The following is a 19309-nucleotide window of genomic DNA, read 5'->3' on the forward strand; positions in this document are numbered from 1 at the left end:
CCCTCACTATTTTGAAGCTTGAATTCCATACCTGTCAAGCCTTAAGTTTGGTTAATTCAAATTCAAATTTTCTCTCCATTTCTTGAAGATTGCTTCAGAGGGAGAATTATTGAACTCCTCAGACAGAGAGGCATCCTTCTATTGCTAATATTCTTTTTAATCACAGGTATTGCTTTATACTAGGAATATTTTTTGAAAAGAAAGATTGGCTCCTGTGATAGTGTAGCTTCAAAGAAAACGGTATTTTTTTCCATTGCTTGTTCCTTACCATTTCAAAGGGCCTCTTCTCCCATTGTTAACATGGTTCTAATGTTGAGAGCAGAGTGGTCTGCTTAGTGGAAGGGGTGTGTCAATTCATGCCGTGGTGGTGAGTTCCTTTCTTACCTAATGTGTTAGGAAACCCATTAGCCAACTAGGAGAATGGGAGAAAAGCAGTCAGGCTACCCGATAGTCATGTGGGCACTATTGTTTCGTTGGTTTTCCTGAACTGAATGACTGTTCATCGCTTGTATGAACCAAACACTCTCTCCTGTGTACCTATAGTATAACGAAAAATAATACAGGTTAAAATTACAAAAATTAAAAACATTACAAAATTCCTATCACCATAACAATACACTGCTATATTAATCACCTGCTTGCTCTAAAGGCAACCTTTGAGTTAAAGTTTTATTTGCCATATTTCTTGGTAGCATCAAATAAAAACCCTGTGTGTAGACAGGCAGTTAGAAATTTGCCTAACAGTGGGGAGGATGGACCACTGGCGAGAAAGGAGGACTCTCTGAAGGACAGGGCATCCGACGCCTACAAAAACACTGAAATGGCATTGTAAATTGTGATTACATATTGTTCTGCTATGGCAAACTGTGATTAAAAGAATATTTATATTCTTATTACCAAAACGATACAGTGCTCTTTTTCTTTTTCTTTTTATTAATTGAAGTGATATAATCTCTAAAGGTGAGAATAGAGCCATCTGCTCTCTTTGCTTCCTTTAATTATTTTGTGTTAGCTTAGACAAGCTGTTACTGGAGATTTATTGCAAAGAATTTCACTTCACTGGCACTTAGGCCTTATTGTGTAAACATGAGCAAACCTCTGTAGGTTCTGTATATCATTTTGAAATAGCTATATTTCCAAAATAAAGCTCAAAATCCATAAAAGAGACGAGATATGACAGGTGCCACATACAATGTATGATTGCCGAAGGCAAGATCTGGTAACTCAAACTGCTTTTCTGTTAACTCCTTTATGTCTCATCTGAATAATCATCATATCTTCCTGAATTTTTGTTCCACAGATGTTCAGTCCTCTGTTTCTCTTGTGCCTTCTTTGTAAAGTCCCTTACGGATGGTTATTTGCAGAATAAATGTTTCCTGTTTCCCCCACTTGCTCTCTCTTCCTGATGCTATTAGATACTGATGCTTTCTTCTCCAAGAATCATCTGAGAATCAGGGGTGATTTAATTTGCTAAGTAACTTTGGTTAATTTATTCAATTACCTGAGATCTCCAGAACACTTCAACGTCTCATCAGCATTGATAGGAAAAGTCACTTTGCCATCTTCTGCGTCTCCCAACACACACGGAAACTCCAGAGTGTTTCTGCAGAGACGCGGGCAAAGCAGAGAGCTGCATGCACATCATCAGACAATGTACTCGGAATTATCTAAACGTAGTCCTGAATTCGTATCCCTCAACCTCATAAAAAAGCTGTACACTCATTCACAAAAGAGGTTAAAGCAAAGACACTGTGAATTTCAATCCAGGAAATACGGTGAGAAATTAAGGTGTTCATTTAAATATTTTTATTATTGTGGGAAACAACCTTTCATTTTTCTGTGACTTTATTATGGGAAATTATGAATTTTATTATTATTTAAATAAACTAAAATCAATACTCTGTTAACTTGCAGCCCCAAATAGTCTGATATTATAACTCAATGATTTTTAACTGCTGTGCTGCAAAAATTTTAAGACACGCAATATCGGACTATTTAGTCAGGGGCACTGACCTCTTTTCCCTTAGAGTGTCAAATAAAAAATGACAACAGCTAACACAACAGTCGCCATCTGGTGAAATGCCCTGTCTTGAAACATAAATATATGGGTCATGTAACAGAATTGTATCTTATTGGTCACATCACATAATAAGGTTGTATCTGATTTGGTAAATTCTTGGTACCAGAAATCCTTATACACAAGAATAGGCATCTAATCTTTCAAAAAGTCACTTTTTAAGGTACAGGGAATAAGTAGCAAAAATGGAAGATACAAAATAGACAGAAGGACGGTAAGAATAGTATAGGAAATGTAGATGCCAAAAAACTTATATGTACGACCCATGGACATGAACTAAGGGGGAGGAGGATGTGGGTGGGAGTGTGTACAGGGTGGAGGGGAATAAAGGGAGGGGATGGGACAATTGTAATAGCATAATAAATAAAATATATATTTTTAAAAGTCCAATTGGTTTCCATCTCACCTGCAAGATGGCACCATGGCAGAAGACATTGCCCGGGCCACCCTTGGTAGGCTGGGCACCCAGTGCTTAGAGCCAATGCAGGATCAGCAAGAACAGGAGGGGAGGAAAAGGGACAGCCCCTCCATAGACAGCCGTCTCCGGCCAGTAACCCCCTCTAGAGGCCTGTGGACCAGAGTGCAGCATTGGGGATAATAAGGAAACAGGGTTATAGGAAGTGATCCCATTAAAGACCATCCTGGACAGTTCAAGAATACACTTGAGTCTACAGACAGAAAAGGCATTCTGGGCCACCCTCCACTAAGAAGTCCAGTGTGTTTTTTACTAGCAACCCATCTTTGCCCCCGACACACACGCGTGCTTGTGCATCCCACACGGCTGTGCTGAAACTGAGGAAGCCAAAAGAAAAAAGTCACTTTGAAGCAAAAAGGTAGATAATTACTATTGTTATTTATTTTGTAAATCCATTAAAGTCATACCTTTTTGTCAGATTGGGGAAAAAGTGTAATATATTTTTTGGTGTGCTGCAGAATTTTAGTATTTAGTTTATGTTTGCCATGAGACGAAATAGGTTGAAAATTGCTGCTATATCTCAAACACTATCAATGGCAATGTACGTAAATCACTGCAACGTTTTTTGTATACGTGTCAGAAAGTAACTTTAAATATTTTTAAATGTGCACTTTCTTTGACCTAACTACTAACACCAGAAATGCATCATATGGAAATAAAGTATAAAATCATATGCATATACATAAGTATATATAAATAATACATAGGTACATTTATATGTATAAATGTTCACTGTAACTACTTTTAGGCTGCAGGGGTGTTTCACTGCTTTTGAATGAATGGATCATGAGGGCAGTTGGATAAACACCCATTTGCCCACCTCCCAAGGTCTTTCAGGTGTACCACCTGCCATCAGGCAAAGTGCATTGCATACAAAACATTGTACATTTTATAATAACAGATGAACTTGTACTTCCTTCAACAAGGAAAGATGATGCTGTGTTATCTTATAAACACCAGGATAAGACATCTCTGATGTGTTATGAACATCAGAGAGTAAATGCTCTCCTTTTGTCAATGAGAAAAATAGGGATTCGATGAAGGAAAGTGATGCACGTGAGACTTTGGTTAAACAGCCAAAAATTGTGATTGACGGTCAGCATAGTTTACACTCCTTCCCTCCATCACTGCCTGTCTCTACAGAAAATTTTTAAATAGACATCAAATATATATAGATTCGAAACATTAAGTAGATCTAGAATATGGAAATATTTTAAGTAGGAATTTATTTACATTAGGACCTAGCATCATATCTATCATATAGTAAATTAATATATGAAAGAAAGGAAGGAAGGAAAGAAGGGAATATTCTTAACATACATAGATTATAAGGAAAACCAGCGATGGCTGAACTTAAGAATATGTTCATGACTAAAAAGACTTCAGTTAAACATCATTTTAAATATATTTGAATACAGAGGTTTTTAAAGCAAATACAATAAAATAGTGATTTTTCCCATTTTAAGTATACATGCTTGTTAACCTTGCATTTTCATTTCTCCATTTGTGTCTTGATTTCTAGGGCATATTTAGTGGTCAATGACTACATATATCTCAACCATTACATATGATACATTCATCAATTAAATGATCAAAGGCTACACATATATCACGGGAAGTTAGCTGCCGTGCACTCACGGCAGTTTCTGTATGAATATGTTGTGACGAATGTGTGTTGATGAATGGAAACGTTTTCTAAATGAGGGGATAAGGATTATGTACTTAGTCACTGATTAGAAACTATAAAGGTTATGTACTTAATCATGGCTTCGAGAATATAAGTGGGTAATCTTAATGCCTCTTAGAAAATCGTAAGTATATAGTATCAAATGTCAGCAACAGTGTTGAACTACCGGAATACATTGCTTGTGTGAGAGTAGATTGATGAAATATCTTTGAAAAATAATTCAGTAAATATCTGATAAAGTTGAGTTTGCTTAAACCTCGAGGCCCAGCTCTTCTATTCCTAAGTATATGGCCTAGACTTTCTCGATCATTGTACATGTATGTGCACCAAAACAAAACTATAACAATGATTACAAAAGAACACTTTGTAATTGGAAAAAACTGATTTATGCATCCAAATAACCACCAATATTAGGATAGGTCAATAATTTGTGATAAATTAATTCGATGGACTATTCTACAGCAGAGACAACAATTGTGTTACAGCCACACGAAATAACATGGATGAATCGCAAGATCTACATTGAGTGAAAAGTAAAGAATATACAATATAAAATTTTGGGGGATATAAACATATACAACTAAAGAACAGCAAGGGTATTCAATATAGTGGCTACTCTGAGGATATAGACAAGGACGTGGGGGAGGGGTTGGGTACACAAAGAACTTCAGGCTAAAGATAATAATTTTTTAATTAAACTGAATTATGTGCCTACAGAGATTACCATGTCTTTATTCTTGATATATGTTTTGTAAATATCCCTTTGCACCTGCTTAATATTTAATTTAAAAAATATTTAATGAAGAATGATAGAAAATGATATAATAGTGGAGTTTAAAATAGGTATTTATTTTTATTAAATAAAAATTCAAACCACAAACAAAACCTAAAAGGAGAGATAAAATGAAACAAACAGTATTTCTCGATATTCCTGGCATTAGCTCCTATCATGACCGCTTTGTCAGCTGTGATGTGGCTGAGGTGAAGCCTCCGACTTTGCCTGTCTCTACATCTTATTTTTGGCACGCACTACATTAAAAAAAGAACTCTTAAGAATTAGGATTGCCATCATTTCATCTCTCATAGGAGCCAGGTGTTCAGCCAGGTTAAGTCTGTATTTTCATCAGATGGGTGTACATGCACACATATGCACAGATGCACACAGGCACACGCGACCACAAGCATGCAAGGCACTAAAAACCAACCAGTTCAACACAGATTCATAGGCAAAGCCATCTACCACTATTATGACATTGTGAGTTGTCCCTCACAAGGGAAGTCACAGCTATTAGGCTGCCCCAAAAAGTTGAGGGAACTAGAAAGTAGTCAAGTCAACTCACAGAGGTTTTCCTTCCCGTGTGAGATGTCAAATGCCCACGGTCCACCTCACTACTTCTTCAGCCACAAGCAGCCAGGGCTACATCTTTAACTGCCGTGAGCTGATTCTGTGGGACACGAGTTCTGCACCACACGTTTTCACGGGGAAATAGGTGGGGACACATCGTCACACAAAGACAGTAAGCCCACTGCAGTACATTTTCGAGGATGTGAGACACTAAACTGCATTTTGATTCTCCTCTAAGTGGGAAACACATTTGCTCCTCAAATTCCTTTGATTATGATGACTTTTCCTCCTCGGAGGATTGTAATAGGGGATTCGCGATTGGTCTAACAAACTTTGAGAAATGCTGCTCAAACCTATTCTATTCTGTTCTCTGCTTTTGCTAAAAAGGTATGAGAATTAGAGAACTTAGGCTGTGTCAATAGACTCGAAATTATCACTGGATGGCAGAGTGGGCAGAGAAGCAGACTGAAATAAAACAGGCTACACAGATACTCTATAAAACTATTAGAAAAAATGGTTTATAAAGGCATACTTTATATCTTTTGATCACTTAAGGTGCTATTAAAGGTTCCCACTGCCTTTTTTAATATTCCCTTTTCATCCTATTCTACTTGCCCCCAGCTAGATCCTAAATAAATTAAGTAAATTTAATCTGGCCTCTCGAGTTAAAAAAAAAAAGGAAAAATAGAAATCTTTTGATAGATTCACCATCCCTTTAATCAGGCCAAAGAATTTTCACTTTAAATATAGAAATGTGTCTCACTCAAGCTTCCGCACAAGTACCATGCGACCCACATCATACTCGGTTGTTTTTAGATTCGTAGTCTTCATAAAAGGACCAGACTAAGAGGTGAGAAAAGTCAGGTGAGTGTTCCGGATGGAACGGAATAAAACATTATTTTACACTCCATATGGAACCAGGCTTTATTTAAGTGTGAAATTGGGATAAAATAACCTATCATGCTTTTATTATTACCATGTGGCTTTTCAGAAGTTATGTCACACCCACCAAAGCCCTCCACAACTTTATCGAGGTCACGCATATCGGGGTTCTTATTTCGGTTTCTGGGTAATGACTAGGAAATTTAGATAACCTGCATAGAGTCCCAAGGGGACAGTACGACATTCATAAAATGAGAGGGTTGGAGTAAATGAACTTTAAGAGCTGATTTTAGATTTAACACCATTGGATTTTAAATTTTAATAATGTTCTTTCTGGTCAAGCTATATTCTAGTAACATCAAGGAGATACGGCAATGTTGAATACAACCGAGGTTATATATCAGGGATTGTCTTGATACTTTTTGATATATTTTTACTGTTATTCTGTCAGAGTTGGCCCAGTTTTTCTGCCTTTGTGCTTTTCTGCCCAGCCCACGCCCCACTCCCCCAGTCAATCCCCACTCCATTGACCATGTCCATGGGTCATCCGTACGTGTTCTTTGACTAGTCTGTCCCCCTTCCCATTTATCACCTTGATTAATTTCTAAATCAGCCGTTAATCTTTGGGTCAAAAGTGAGAGCGTATGCTGACTGACCTGGGGTTCATTTGTGCCCTACTTGCCTGGGAAGGTAGGTGGCTATTATAACCCTTGTTCTACAACAGATGGAACCCTACCTGCTGCAAGTGCAAGAAACAAAATAAGACATTCAGATGCTGGATAGATTAAATGCATTAAAAATATATAAGTAAGGCAAATAATGGAACATCTGGTTTCATAATTCGTGGTCTCTTGATTGGATGAGCTTTCTAGTTTGGCAGAACTGGAAAACTGTCACTCACAATGGTTCTTTTATATTTTATCCACTCTCAGTCCGAGTTTGTGCTGTGGAGTCTCCAGAAAATGAAGCTTGGTGGTAATGTCAGCTACTGGGTAAACAACTGGCAAGTATATTTGATAATGACTCTTGCAACTTCCACATAGATTGTCAGTACACATGAGCAAAGGATCATCAGGTGTGGAGACTGAAGTATCAGCCAAAGTGTAGAAAAACATTGGGAAAGAAAATACATCCATTCCTTAGCTTGTCAGGAGAGGACTCTGCCAACTGAGAACTTGAAGCAAATCTTTGGTTGTAACAAGGTGGAAGGGGAGTAAAAGGTAATGAAAAAAAAGTAAAGGAAAAAAAATTAAGTGGACATTGGCACTACAAAACTGTAGGATGGTGAATTCCAATGTTTTCTTGTGTTTACATGTTACTTAAGCCTTTGACACAATTGTTACAGAATATGCTGATGGTTGTTCCTATTATGTACAATAGGGAACAATAGGTTAAGTAAACTAACAGAGATTTAAAACCTGGATTTCAGCACCCGAAATCTTAACCACTAAGGCATGTTGTCTCTAAAGAAACTAGAAAAGATCGCCTAATGTGGAGGAGGTGTTTTCTGGAGCCCTGAGCTAACACCATTGTGGTCTCCCCTCCGTGGAAAGCCAGTCTGGCATCCCTCCCACATTTATCTCACCATTAGGGACAAATGTAGCCATGTGCCCATGTGGAGTGCAGGGTGCTGTGCTCTGAGGCAAGTCACCTGTTTCAGAATTAAATTTCCCCATTCATACAGTAGGATGGTTGGCTTTAACAGGTGATCTTTAACGTCCTCTGCAGATAAAACACTGTTCAAATTTCACTCACAATTTTCCCTTTAAGCCTAAGATTTTAAAACTCTTCTCATGCTTGATTCTTTTGGCAAATAGGATCATACTATGAATATGTAAATAAATGCATGTATTGACATTAAGACTTTTTAACCTAAATCTTACAGATCTACCTTATTCATTTGAAACTTTGTATGGTAGTCCATAGTACCCCCTGGTATTTCATGTTGCACCAAGTTTATTTACTTATGTATCTATATAAAATCATATAATGTATACCTCCCTAATCTTATTTATCTAGCAAAATATCACCATTTTCCATGTCTTTTAATATTATTAAATAGTCTTCATGAAACATATACATTTCCTTATTTTAAACATTATCTTACCTCTTTTGTCAAAAGTGGATTGTCTATTTTTACTTTCTTTTTACTTAACCTGTCTCAAGACAAATTAACATTTGAGATTCTTAAAAAACCCAGAAAATTGTGGCATTTTATTCAAGATTTATTTATAAACCAAATCAAATGTCACCCTGAATTTAATCCTGTATTCATACATTAAGTATAAATTTATGTATACATGACTCATTAAAAAAAAAAAAAAACAGTCCCTTTAAGTAGCTGAATTTTCCAGGAATTGTTCATTTATTTAAAGCTGAGGCTCCAAGTGTAAAATGAAATGATAAATGACTAACTGGGTCCTCCCCAGGCGATGGAGATGACAAGGTTAATATGATCTAAAGGAAAATGAAAAATGTTTGGAAGCATGAATTTTTATGTCACAAAAGAACATTTTGTTTCTCATTTTTCTGTGCTGATCCTAACAGCTTTATGCCAGCGTTGAAATGAACCAATTCTTCTCAAGTAGAAATAAAACTTAAAATCACTGCTTACATTTCGGTAGATGTAAGGTACACAAAGGACTTTTTTGTAAAAGAGTATCCAAAATAAAAGGGTTGGCTGTCAGTTCGCTAATTACCTGGGTAGAATCAAGATTCCAAAAAAGAAAGAAAAGCAGGCTGCCTGAAGGGGAGAGTAGGAGGCTGAGAATGTCACCAATTCAGTGGTTCAAACCAAGTTCTACCATGAAACTGAACTGTAAGCCACCAACACCACCCCGCTGAATCCCCGCCCACCATGCCTCACAACGGCGAGTGCTCCCTTCTTCTACATCCCAGCTCCATAACTGATAACCGCCACACTGCTCTGTTGAAGAGTTAAGTGTCAGGATTTAAATAAAGTAAATCACCCTTTGAAGACCGGCTTAAATAAACAAAAAACCGTCTCATAGATTGCAGAGTATTCCATAAGAACTGAACCATAAATACTTTGCAGTGACCATCTTTACCTTTGTCTTAAACTGCAAATTGAGGTTGTTTCATGGGGGTGAGAGGGTAGAGCAGGGTGGGGAGATTGGGTCTAGCAGACAGAAAATCTGCATTCCCCATCCTGGCTCTGTTATTCATCAGCTGAGTGCATTGCAGTCAGTTCTTAAACATCTCTGGGCCTAATTTCTCATTTTTGGACAAAGAGAACCTTTGGTCGAATACTTCCTAAAATCAGTATCAGGTCTAATGTTATAATTTTTTTCACAGAGTAATTAATTTGATATGGATTAGTGGAAACGTGGGCAGAGTAACTAAAGTATGAAAGTATCTAATGTCACAAGTATAATACCCATGAACTATAACAATTTCAAAAAGTCTTAGTTGCTATATTCTATTTAATATCAAATCCCACAACCAGCCACATATAATCTCTTAGAATGCCAACAAATATTTCACCATCTGAATCGTTTTTTCAAAATGTGAATATAGCACCTTGAAAGTGAATACCAGGCTGCCTTCCTCATGCACCTGTGTGAGGCTTGAGGACAAAATTCATGCCTCACTCACTTTTCTAATCCCAGCACCTGGCACAGTGTTCAATGCTTCAAGTGACAATTAGCAGTATTTGTTAAATGGGCAAATGAATGAATTGACAAATGGACTTGATCTGGTTCGCCTAGGTTTCTGGAGATTAAGTTCCAATGGATTTCTATTAGAAATAGTATTCCAGCAAGTAGAAATAAACTTTATATAAAAGTAAAGTAAGTAGCTACCTTGCTAATATGAATCGAGGGAATAACAACGGAATTCTCTTGTTTATTGTCACAATGTTGTGCAACCATCACCTCCACCACCGACTGAACACATTTCATCATGTTAAACTGAAAGTCTATACCCATTAAATGATAAGTCTTCATTCCCTCCTCACTACGGTCCCTGGTCACGATGTCACTTCCGGTCTCTAGAATTCTGACTGCTCTAAGTATCTCATGTAATTGGAATCATGCAGTGTTTGTCTTTGGGTGACAGGCTAAATTTCACTTGGCATCATGTCCTCGAGGTTTCATCCATGGTGTTGCATATGTCAGAATGTCATTCTTTTTAATGCTGAATAAAATGTTATATTGCATGTATATACCACATTTTGCTTATCTATTTATCCATCAGTGAACCCTTGGGTTGTTATGGTGAATTCTTTGCCTCATTTTAAGCCACAAATTTGGAGTTCAAGAGAACCACCCAAAGAGAAGGATGTGTTCCTTGGCTAACATGGAGAACATAGAGATCTACCCATGACTCGGAACCGTCACAGTCTATCATAGCAAGAGGCTATGGCTAGAGCTTCCTGGTAACAGAGGAAGGGACTGCGTGCACTGGAGATATTCTGCACTTTCAGAGCTTGGCAACAAAACTGCGTTCACCATGAGTCAGAGGTAGCTCCCAGGAAAGGGGGTTGGCTATGGGCCATCCTGGTAGATTCCACAGAAAGGACTTCTGATCAGCACAAAGATCTCGAGATCTTCCCAGAGATGCAGAAATTGCAGGAGATCATCACCCCCACTCAGGTGCAATGTTGGCACCAGAAAACTGATTCTGGCGGCTTTTAGTGGGAATCTCAGAGGAACTCTCAAAAGTGCCTCAAAAGAGAGAGATGGTAATTGTGTATCTAAGGCCCTGACACCAGGTCATCAAGTACCAGTCAAATAGTATCTTTTCCCCTCCCACCCTTGTTAAAAAGCAGCTATAGGGTGTGTGCATGTGTGTGGCAGTGTACGGTGGTGTTTCTAGGTTAGCGACAGAATGAGGGAAGCTGTACTAAGAAAAAGAAATGTCAGTTTTTATTTCTCCCTTCCCTTATCAGGCTTCTTATCCGGAAGTACTACATCTTTTCAGTGCCACAGGAATGCTTTCAACTGCAAAGTGCTGAACAGAGTTTAACGCTAAGTTGAAATTGCACGTTAATACTTGATAATAACCTGTTCATTTGATAGCTGACAGGCCAGGGACAGCTGTGAGACGTGCCTGGGATGTCATGTGGGAGACAGGAGGATGAGCACACAGGAGAGACTTGTAAAGAATTTTTGTGAGAAGGGTCTTGAGAGAATGTAAGCCTTAGATACACTGAGCTAGATTTCTGGGAGACTTCGAAGTGATGGGGTCCAGTGGGCAGTTGGATGTTCGGCTGTGACACGCAGAAGAGTGTTGGAAAAGGGCTGGCTCTATGCTCCAGTAAAAATAATAGTGGTAGAAAATTAACTCACCACACTGTTATCTCTTCAAGGGCAAGAAATACATTTAATGAAACTTTAAATGATGCCTAGATCGAGGCCAGGTAGCGATTAGGCGCTAATAAATTTTGCTGAATGTTGTTAAATACTAGAACAATAAATAATAATAATAATAGGTAATATTTTTGAATATTAAATATGGGCCAGAAATTTCATAAATTATTTACATATATTCATTCATTTAATCCATGGAGCAATATGAGCTCAGTATTGTTATTAGAGTATAGGCAGATGAGAAAAATATATTCAAAAAACTTTATCAGTTGTGACTCAGGCATGACAGTAAAATTTCTGACAAGACTTAAAAAGTGAATCAATTTTCTTGCTGACACCTCTTGCTTTTTGACAAAGGCAGTAGAATTGTTTAACATATTTCTGTACATTTAAAGAAGCCCTGTTTTCTTTAAAGTATTAATTTGAGGTGCTGACATTAGTTTCCTCAATAAAATGGTCTGATGATTTTAAACTGAAAGTCTTCCTACAGTTTGGTAGATCCATATTGTATTTCTATTTTCACATTTGTTTTTTGCTGATCTACATCAAAAAATTCCAATGGTTGCAATAATGATTTTATATATGAGTTGTGTTTTATTTTACCAGAATTGAAATTTTAAAAAATGCAATGAATCATTTAAGAACTGATTCACCTGTCAACCAAAACACACACACACACACACACACACAATAATTTATTTTAAATGTATTCCAGGAAGATGATCACTATAATAATTTACTGTTATTTTCATGGGCCCTTTATTTTACCCTGAAGTTTAAAATCCTCTTCCCTGGAGTAATGGACAGGATTCTGAAGCCAGTGGTGTTGGGTGGGGGGAAGCAACTCATACTGTAGTTTCAGGCTTGCCTGTCCCGCCAGTCCCTCCTGCTAACAGTGTCCCACTAAATGAGACACCTGTGACTCCAAAGTCTCAAAGAAGGCCCCCGGGAGGCACGTTATTAGCAACGAGAGACATTTGCCCGGGGAAACTCTGCTTCACCGTATCATGATTGCACAGAACATCTGAGAGTCATTACAAGATAATTTACAGCCTCGATCAAGTTCTTAGATCATGTGTAAATGTTGAGAATGCCTGTGATTTTCAGAGACCATAATTTGACATTCCAAAAACAAAAACAAAACTATACCCAGTGATTTCAAAAGATTGGCCAACTTGTGATCCATATACCATTATTGCAAAAGTATACTGACATCTTCTGGAAGAAACTCTATGAGAGTCAACTTTTAGATTCCAACAAATTTTTAATGAGCATGTACTATGTGCCAGGCCCTCTTCTAGGAGCTGGGGAGTGCATTAGATAAGGCAAGTCAATGCCCGTTGTCATAAAGAACTGATGTTGTTACAGGATGGCAGGAGCATTGCAAGAGGATGAAGACGGAAGTGGAGATGCCTTTCACAGCTCAGACTTCAGAACTCACACATATATATGTTCTACTGGACAAAGCAAATCATAAGGCCAGCCCCAACTCAAGCCTGGGAAAAGAGACCCCACCTCCACCTCTGGTTCATCTAGTATCCTGAACCATGAGGTACTTGCACTCTCTCATGAGATTTAGGAAGATTAAGACAGAGATAACTAAGCCAAACTTTTTTTCCAGTTTATTTTAAGGTGCAGTAACATGAACACCGACCCCTGTAATGCTGTGCTACAATTAAAGAAGCTAACGTGTTTGAAAGAGCTAGTTATCTCTTCCTACGTCACTCACAAGGAAATGCTATTCAAATTATAGTCAATGAGTGTTAAAGATGAAGGGTTGCATGTATATCACCTGTACCATCCATCATTTTACTGATGAGAAAATAAGACATAGAGAAATGAAGTAATTTCCCCAAAGTCACAAAGTTAATGACAAAGCCACGATTTCTGACTCTGAACTGTATGCTCTTTGTATTACATCATGTTGACTCTGCAGTTTTATCATCACTGAGATTAAAGAAGGGAATTAATAACTATGTTATTCATTGCCAGAATCATGTTACTGAGAGATGGTTTACAACCACGCTTAAGAGTTCAATTTCTTATATTAGGCTGCCTGGGTTTAAAATCTGCTCTGCCACGAGCTGTATAATCAACTCTATAGATTATTCTGGGCAAGAAACGTCACTTTTCTAAACCTGAGTCTTCTCGGGTATGAAGCGCTGATATTAACAGTACCCTCCTTGTAGATTTTTAATGAAGATCCAATAAGGCCTGTCACGCAGCACCGCGCCTGACACGGATTATGCTTATTGATGAGGATAATGCTTATTTTAACAATACAATTTCTGTGAAGGTGAAATTAATGTGCAGTGACATGCTCAGATCTTAAGTGTATGACTTCATAAGTTTTATCAGTGTATGAGACTATGTAGTCACTTACCTAATTAAGACGTAGGATACTTAATTTACCCTAGACATTTCTGTTGTACCTCAAAAATTATAGGCAAAATCTGTGCTTACTTTAATCACATAGAGTTCTTCTGCTGCCCTTGAAGATAATATAAATGGCGGCATCATATAGTATGTACTAGTTTCTGCTTGGCTTTTTATGCTTAACGTAAGATTTTAAAAATTTGACTATGTGGTTGAATGTATGTATGTATATATGGGTGTATATGATATGTTTGTGTGTGTGTATATTCATATAAGTTATTCATAACATTATTGCAGAATAATATGTTTTTCCATTGTCCAAAAATACCGTGGGATCTAATTACCTACTTTCCTATCGATGATATTGGGATTGTTTCAATATTGAATAAATCTCCTACAGAATTCTTTGCTTGTGGAGCTTTCCCACCTGGGGGCTGTTCTTTAAAAAAAAGTATTTTAATATATTTTCTGAAATTTTTAATACATATAAGGTGGGACAAGAGTAGGTTTATACTTTTTCATATGGAAAATAATATAATAATTAAAAATAATAATACAAGATTAAAGTTTGTTTTTCAGGTACTCATAGGTATATTTATTGTTGGCCACTCTTAATAAGATATGCTTATAAAACACTTAAATTACCATCATTTTATAAACATGATGTCTGTATTTTCATTCTACATGTTTATTTATTTATTTATTTACATTAAGGTTTTAAAAATATGAAAAAGTAGAAAGAAGAAAACTAACACTTATATCCTCTCATCCAACTAGTCATTGTCAATATGTTGGAGAATCATTTAGTGGGTTATTTTTCTCAGAAAAAAAATTTATTTAAAATTTTAATTTGGCACTGCATCATCATCATCATCATCATCATCATCATCATCACCACCATCTTCATCATTATTATTACTATGCCCAGAAGTGAATTATGAGGTCAAAATCTTGACCAGTTTGGTTTTTGATGCCGGATATTTTATCATTTGGGAAATTAAAATATATTACTTAGGTGCTGTTTTGGTAGTTATGAAGTAAGCTAATTATTCTGCAGATAATAATTATAACTAACGGACAAATAACGGAAGTACTAGAAAGTTACCAAAAGCATGCAAACGTGATGAAGATTTAGCCCTAGAAAGAGAAAACTGAATTGGGTGAGGTCTAAGATTTTGTAGCTTTCCCATGAGGACATGTAAAGGATGACCATTTTTCTTTCCATTTGCCTGAAACTTTACTGGTTTCGGTATGAAAAGTGCCACAGCCCAGTATCACCCTCAACACCAGCAGTGCAGGCCGGCTAGAATCAGCAGAAGGCACTCATCTTATTGGTTTGAGTTTTCAGAGTGTGGGGCTGCCAGAGAAGCTCAGATTGAAGAGGGAAGTCCTAGAAACAAAGTAACAACAAAGAGGCAAAACTCCAATTTCACAGGCAAACTTCCCTTAAATGTTGTTTCTGGGTGGAAGGAGGGAAGACACCAAGAAGCCCTAGAGCAAAGCAAAACTCAAATACTCAAAAAGCTGAGCCAATATTTCAGACACCACTCATTGCAGAAACACTGAGTTTGGAGTTTGAATTCCACCAGTCTTGATAAGCAATTCAGACTTTGCTCTGAAACCCCAGAAGGACCCTAACCCTTCTCTGTTTTAGAACTTAGAACTTGCTGGAAGCCTGAGGGCAAAACTGAAAGTAACCCAAAAGCAGTACAAAACCAATCCTGCACAAGATTAAGGTGATTTGTCAATGATTTAACTCCCGTTAGAACAAACATTGACATTCTTCAGAGGAGCATTAAAAATCAAAATGTCGATAATATATAATACATGAGATCCACGGTAAAAAAATAAATAATGAGATATACAAAGTACAGTCTAATAAGACACATTAAAAAATAGCAGTCGATATAAATGAATCAAACCTGAAATGAAGTTAGCAAATAAAGACATTCAATTAACTATTTTTAATAGTGTAAGGACTTTAAGGGAAAATGGTCGTAATGTTTATATGATCAATGAGTATACAGTAGGCAATTCCAGAAAGTAAGTGAATCACTTTACTGACTCACAGCCAGCCCATTTCTATCATTTATCGCACTTGTGTGGTCTTTGTAGGTATGCGACTATATAAACCTTGGCCTACAAAAACATGATCGAATATCTTCACTAGATATAAATATACGGTTATAAGCCACCTAGGTATTTTTGTTGAAAAATCATAAAGAGGGCTAAGTTTTCTCACAGTGCAGCAAGGAACAAGGAAATTACAAAGAAGGGGGTTTACATTTGTTTTGGCTCCAATTCGATTATAACTGGAAGGAGTTAACTGACTATGGAAGTGAATGCTGCTTTTGTTGGATTTTCCCTAATCCCATAAAATAACTGTCTGAGTAGAATTCTGAAGTCATGCAGCTGTGCAGGTACGTCCGTTAGGCCTTGTTTGCTACCTAGTCAGAATGCGTCCCCTCAGCCTCTGTGGTGAGCAGAAGCCACCAGTAATTCTCTCTGCTTTTCTTGGGTAGCCTTTAGGGTTGGGGCTGGACAGTAGACCTCCTCGTCTCCGGGTCTATTTCTATGCCTCCTGGACTCCTTCTTCATGTTGCCTCCCCGGAAGATTTAGTTTATGCAGAAAAGCCAGTGGTTCTGATATAATCCCCTGCTGTGCTCCAGGAAAGGGTCCGGTTGGTTTTCTTCAGCTGTATCTCTACATGAACACCTTTGCAGTGGTCTGGACTCCGCAGAAACCTTGAAACACTCCTCCACCTTCTTCTCCATGCTCAGTGAGTGGAGTTCCCTCTTTGGTGGATGAACTAGGTTCAAATAGAGGTTCAAATGTCTCTCATGTATCAGTACCCATGGTAATGTTCTGTGCCAGAAGGAAGCATGCTAACACCACTCACTCACCCCAGAAATTTTCAGGATTGTCATGAAGAAGAAATAAAAAATGTCAACTCTGCACAGCAATTAAAAATCCCTGTGTATTGTTGACTCTCTCCCTTTGTCCAACTTCCCTTCTACAAGCCCCCTTTGGTTTTGTGGTTTATATTCTTTACTCAGGCAGCTGTCTCCAGGCAATTGCATTCTTCAGCCTTGAAGTAGTTTGTGTCTTTACATTTTGAGAGCAGAACAGGGAGGAGTGCATCCTGGAGAACATAGAATTTCTTCCTGTCTTTTAAATGTCAGTGTTTTCTCCCTTCAGTCCAATTGAAAATCCATCAAATCTGTTTTTAAACGGGATGCTTTTACAGAGAGACAGTCATGCCTCCCCTGCATGCTGCTCTCCCCTTTCCCACAATGGGATCATGATTTCTAAGTCTGCGCGATTTTAAATAAGGATTCTTGGCAGATCTGACGAGACAGACCTCCTGTCATTGGTGTAGAGTTTATGAGCTAGCTGAAGCATCTCCCGGCTTTCGTGGGGATGAAAGGCAGTCCTTGCAAGCTTGCGTGTGCAGTGAAGGGTTAAGAAGCACTGGAGAGATACCACGCATGTGTTAATTCGTGCTGCTGCAGCGTGCATCACTTCCACTTTGACCTCATAGTTATCACGCAGAGATTCTCGTGATTTTTCTGTTTCTTTTAAACACACACACACACACACACACACACACAGCCCTGCCCCCCTCTAAAAGAAAAATCAAAACAAACAAATAAACCTCCAATGACGGACCTGGGGGAGTATGTGTGAGTGTGTGAACGTGAGGGGCATGAGTGTGTGTACCAGCGTGCGCGCCTTTCTCTCCCTCTTATTTGTCTCTGTGCGTCTCTCCCTGAACCCTCCCCCTGCCTCAATTATATTATTCCCCCAGACTTGGAAGCTGCTCCCCGAGCTGACGCTTTGATGGTATCTGCAAGCCTGTGTGCTGATCTTATTTCTGCTCCCTGAATATTAATTCCTGAAGCTGGTGGCAATACATCTCCCCAGTGACGGGACCTACTAGAGGCAGGTGGAGGGAGCCACCATCAGATCATAAGCATAATAATAATACAAAGGGGAGGGATTCTTCTGCAACCGAGAGGCAAGAAGCAGAGAGGGAAAAAAAGCGATGAGTTTGCCAAATATATGGAGCACAGGAAGCTCAGTCTACAGGACTCCTGTATTTTCACAGAAAATGACGGTGTGGATCCTGCTCCTGCTAACGCTCTACCCAAGGTAAGATGCGCCGGTTTCGGCTTTGTTTTGTTCCAGAGAGGTGGGGGAAGGGGTGGAGATGTGGCATTATGGAGACCACCCAGATGTAAAACACTCTTCCAGTATTTGGGGCTTTGTAATTTAGGGGAATGTGAATGTGTGGGGAGGGAAAAAGAGGGAGGAAACAGGAAGGTCACTTTCGTTTATTTATTAATTCATTGCATTGATTTGTTTTGTTTTAGAGTGAAAAAGCTATCAACGTAAAGACTTTGTGTTTGAGGAGTAGAATTCTGATATTACTGCAAAATGAAGTCTGGGTGGGCTGTGCTGATACATGTGGGCATTTGAGGCCATGTTGGAGGCGTTTGGGGGGGGGGTCTGGAGGAGAAAACTGCAAATGAGGTCCCGGCGCACCCCCGGGAGAGATGGGTTTGGGGGGAGGGGTTCTGTTCGCGTACATCAGAGTACTGCTTGCGCCTGCACTTTGGCGTTCTTAAGATCAGTCAGGCAGGTTTTCTATCCAGCCCCATTGACCTGGCAGCAGCTTCCCTGATGGGCAAACATGGTTCAGCACCAGGGACAGCAATTCTGCTTAGGGCCAAATGGAAAGAAGCTTGTCGAACCCCATAGGGCACCCCTAAATTTACACAGGACACCCATAGAGTGCAGACAGAAGGCCAACAGAGCCAAGGAGCACTCATGACATCCAGGGACCCTATTCTGATTAGTCCTACCCCTTCCTCGAGATAGGGGGGGACTTTGGGGCATGGGCTTAGAGAAACTAGTTGATGAATGCATGGAGGAGTAGATGCCTGGGAAAGAGTTGGCCTTGATGCAGTGTTGAAAAACATGCTGAACCAGGGGAATGTGATGCAAAATGTGTGAAGTATGCTTTCATGCCCTGGAGACTTGCTTCACTAAACAGAAAAGATGGGAAGGAGGGAAGGATTCCCAAACCCCTGAGCAGGTGGGTGACCTGAAGCGCTTTGAACTTCCTTGGACAAA

General features: G+C 38.7%; 1 protein-coding gene across 2 annotated transcripts in view; it reads left to right on the top strand.

The window, feature by feature from the left end:
• The first annotated feature begins 17835 nt into the window (after nt 1-17835).
• GABRG2 (gamma-aminobutyric acid type A receptor subunit gamma2) overlaps nt 17836-19309 on the top strand; it is a 76977-nt gene continuing 75503 nt past the window's right edge. For both annotated transcript variants that reach the window (XM_024576896.4, XM_024576897.4), the window contains exon 1: nt 17836-18325. In XM_024576896.4, coding sequence (XP_024432664.1) covers nt 18219-18325 — 107 coding nt within the window. In that variant the 5' untranslated portion in view covers nt 17836-18218. The remainder of the gene's footprint in view (nt 18326-19309) is intronic.

The sequence above is a fragment of the Desmodus rotundus genome, chromosome 6 (genome assembly GCF_022682495.2).
Source record: "Desmodus rotundus isolate HL8 chromosome 6, HLdesRot8A.1, whole genome shotgun sequence".
NCBI lineage: Eukaryota > Metazoa > Chordata > Mammalia > Chiroptera > Phyllostomidae > Desmodus > Desmodus rotundus.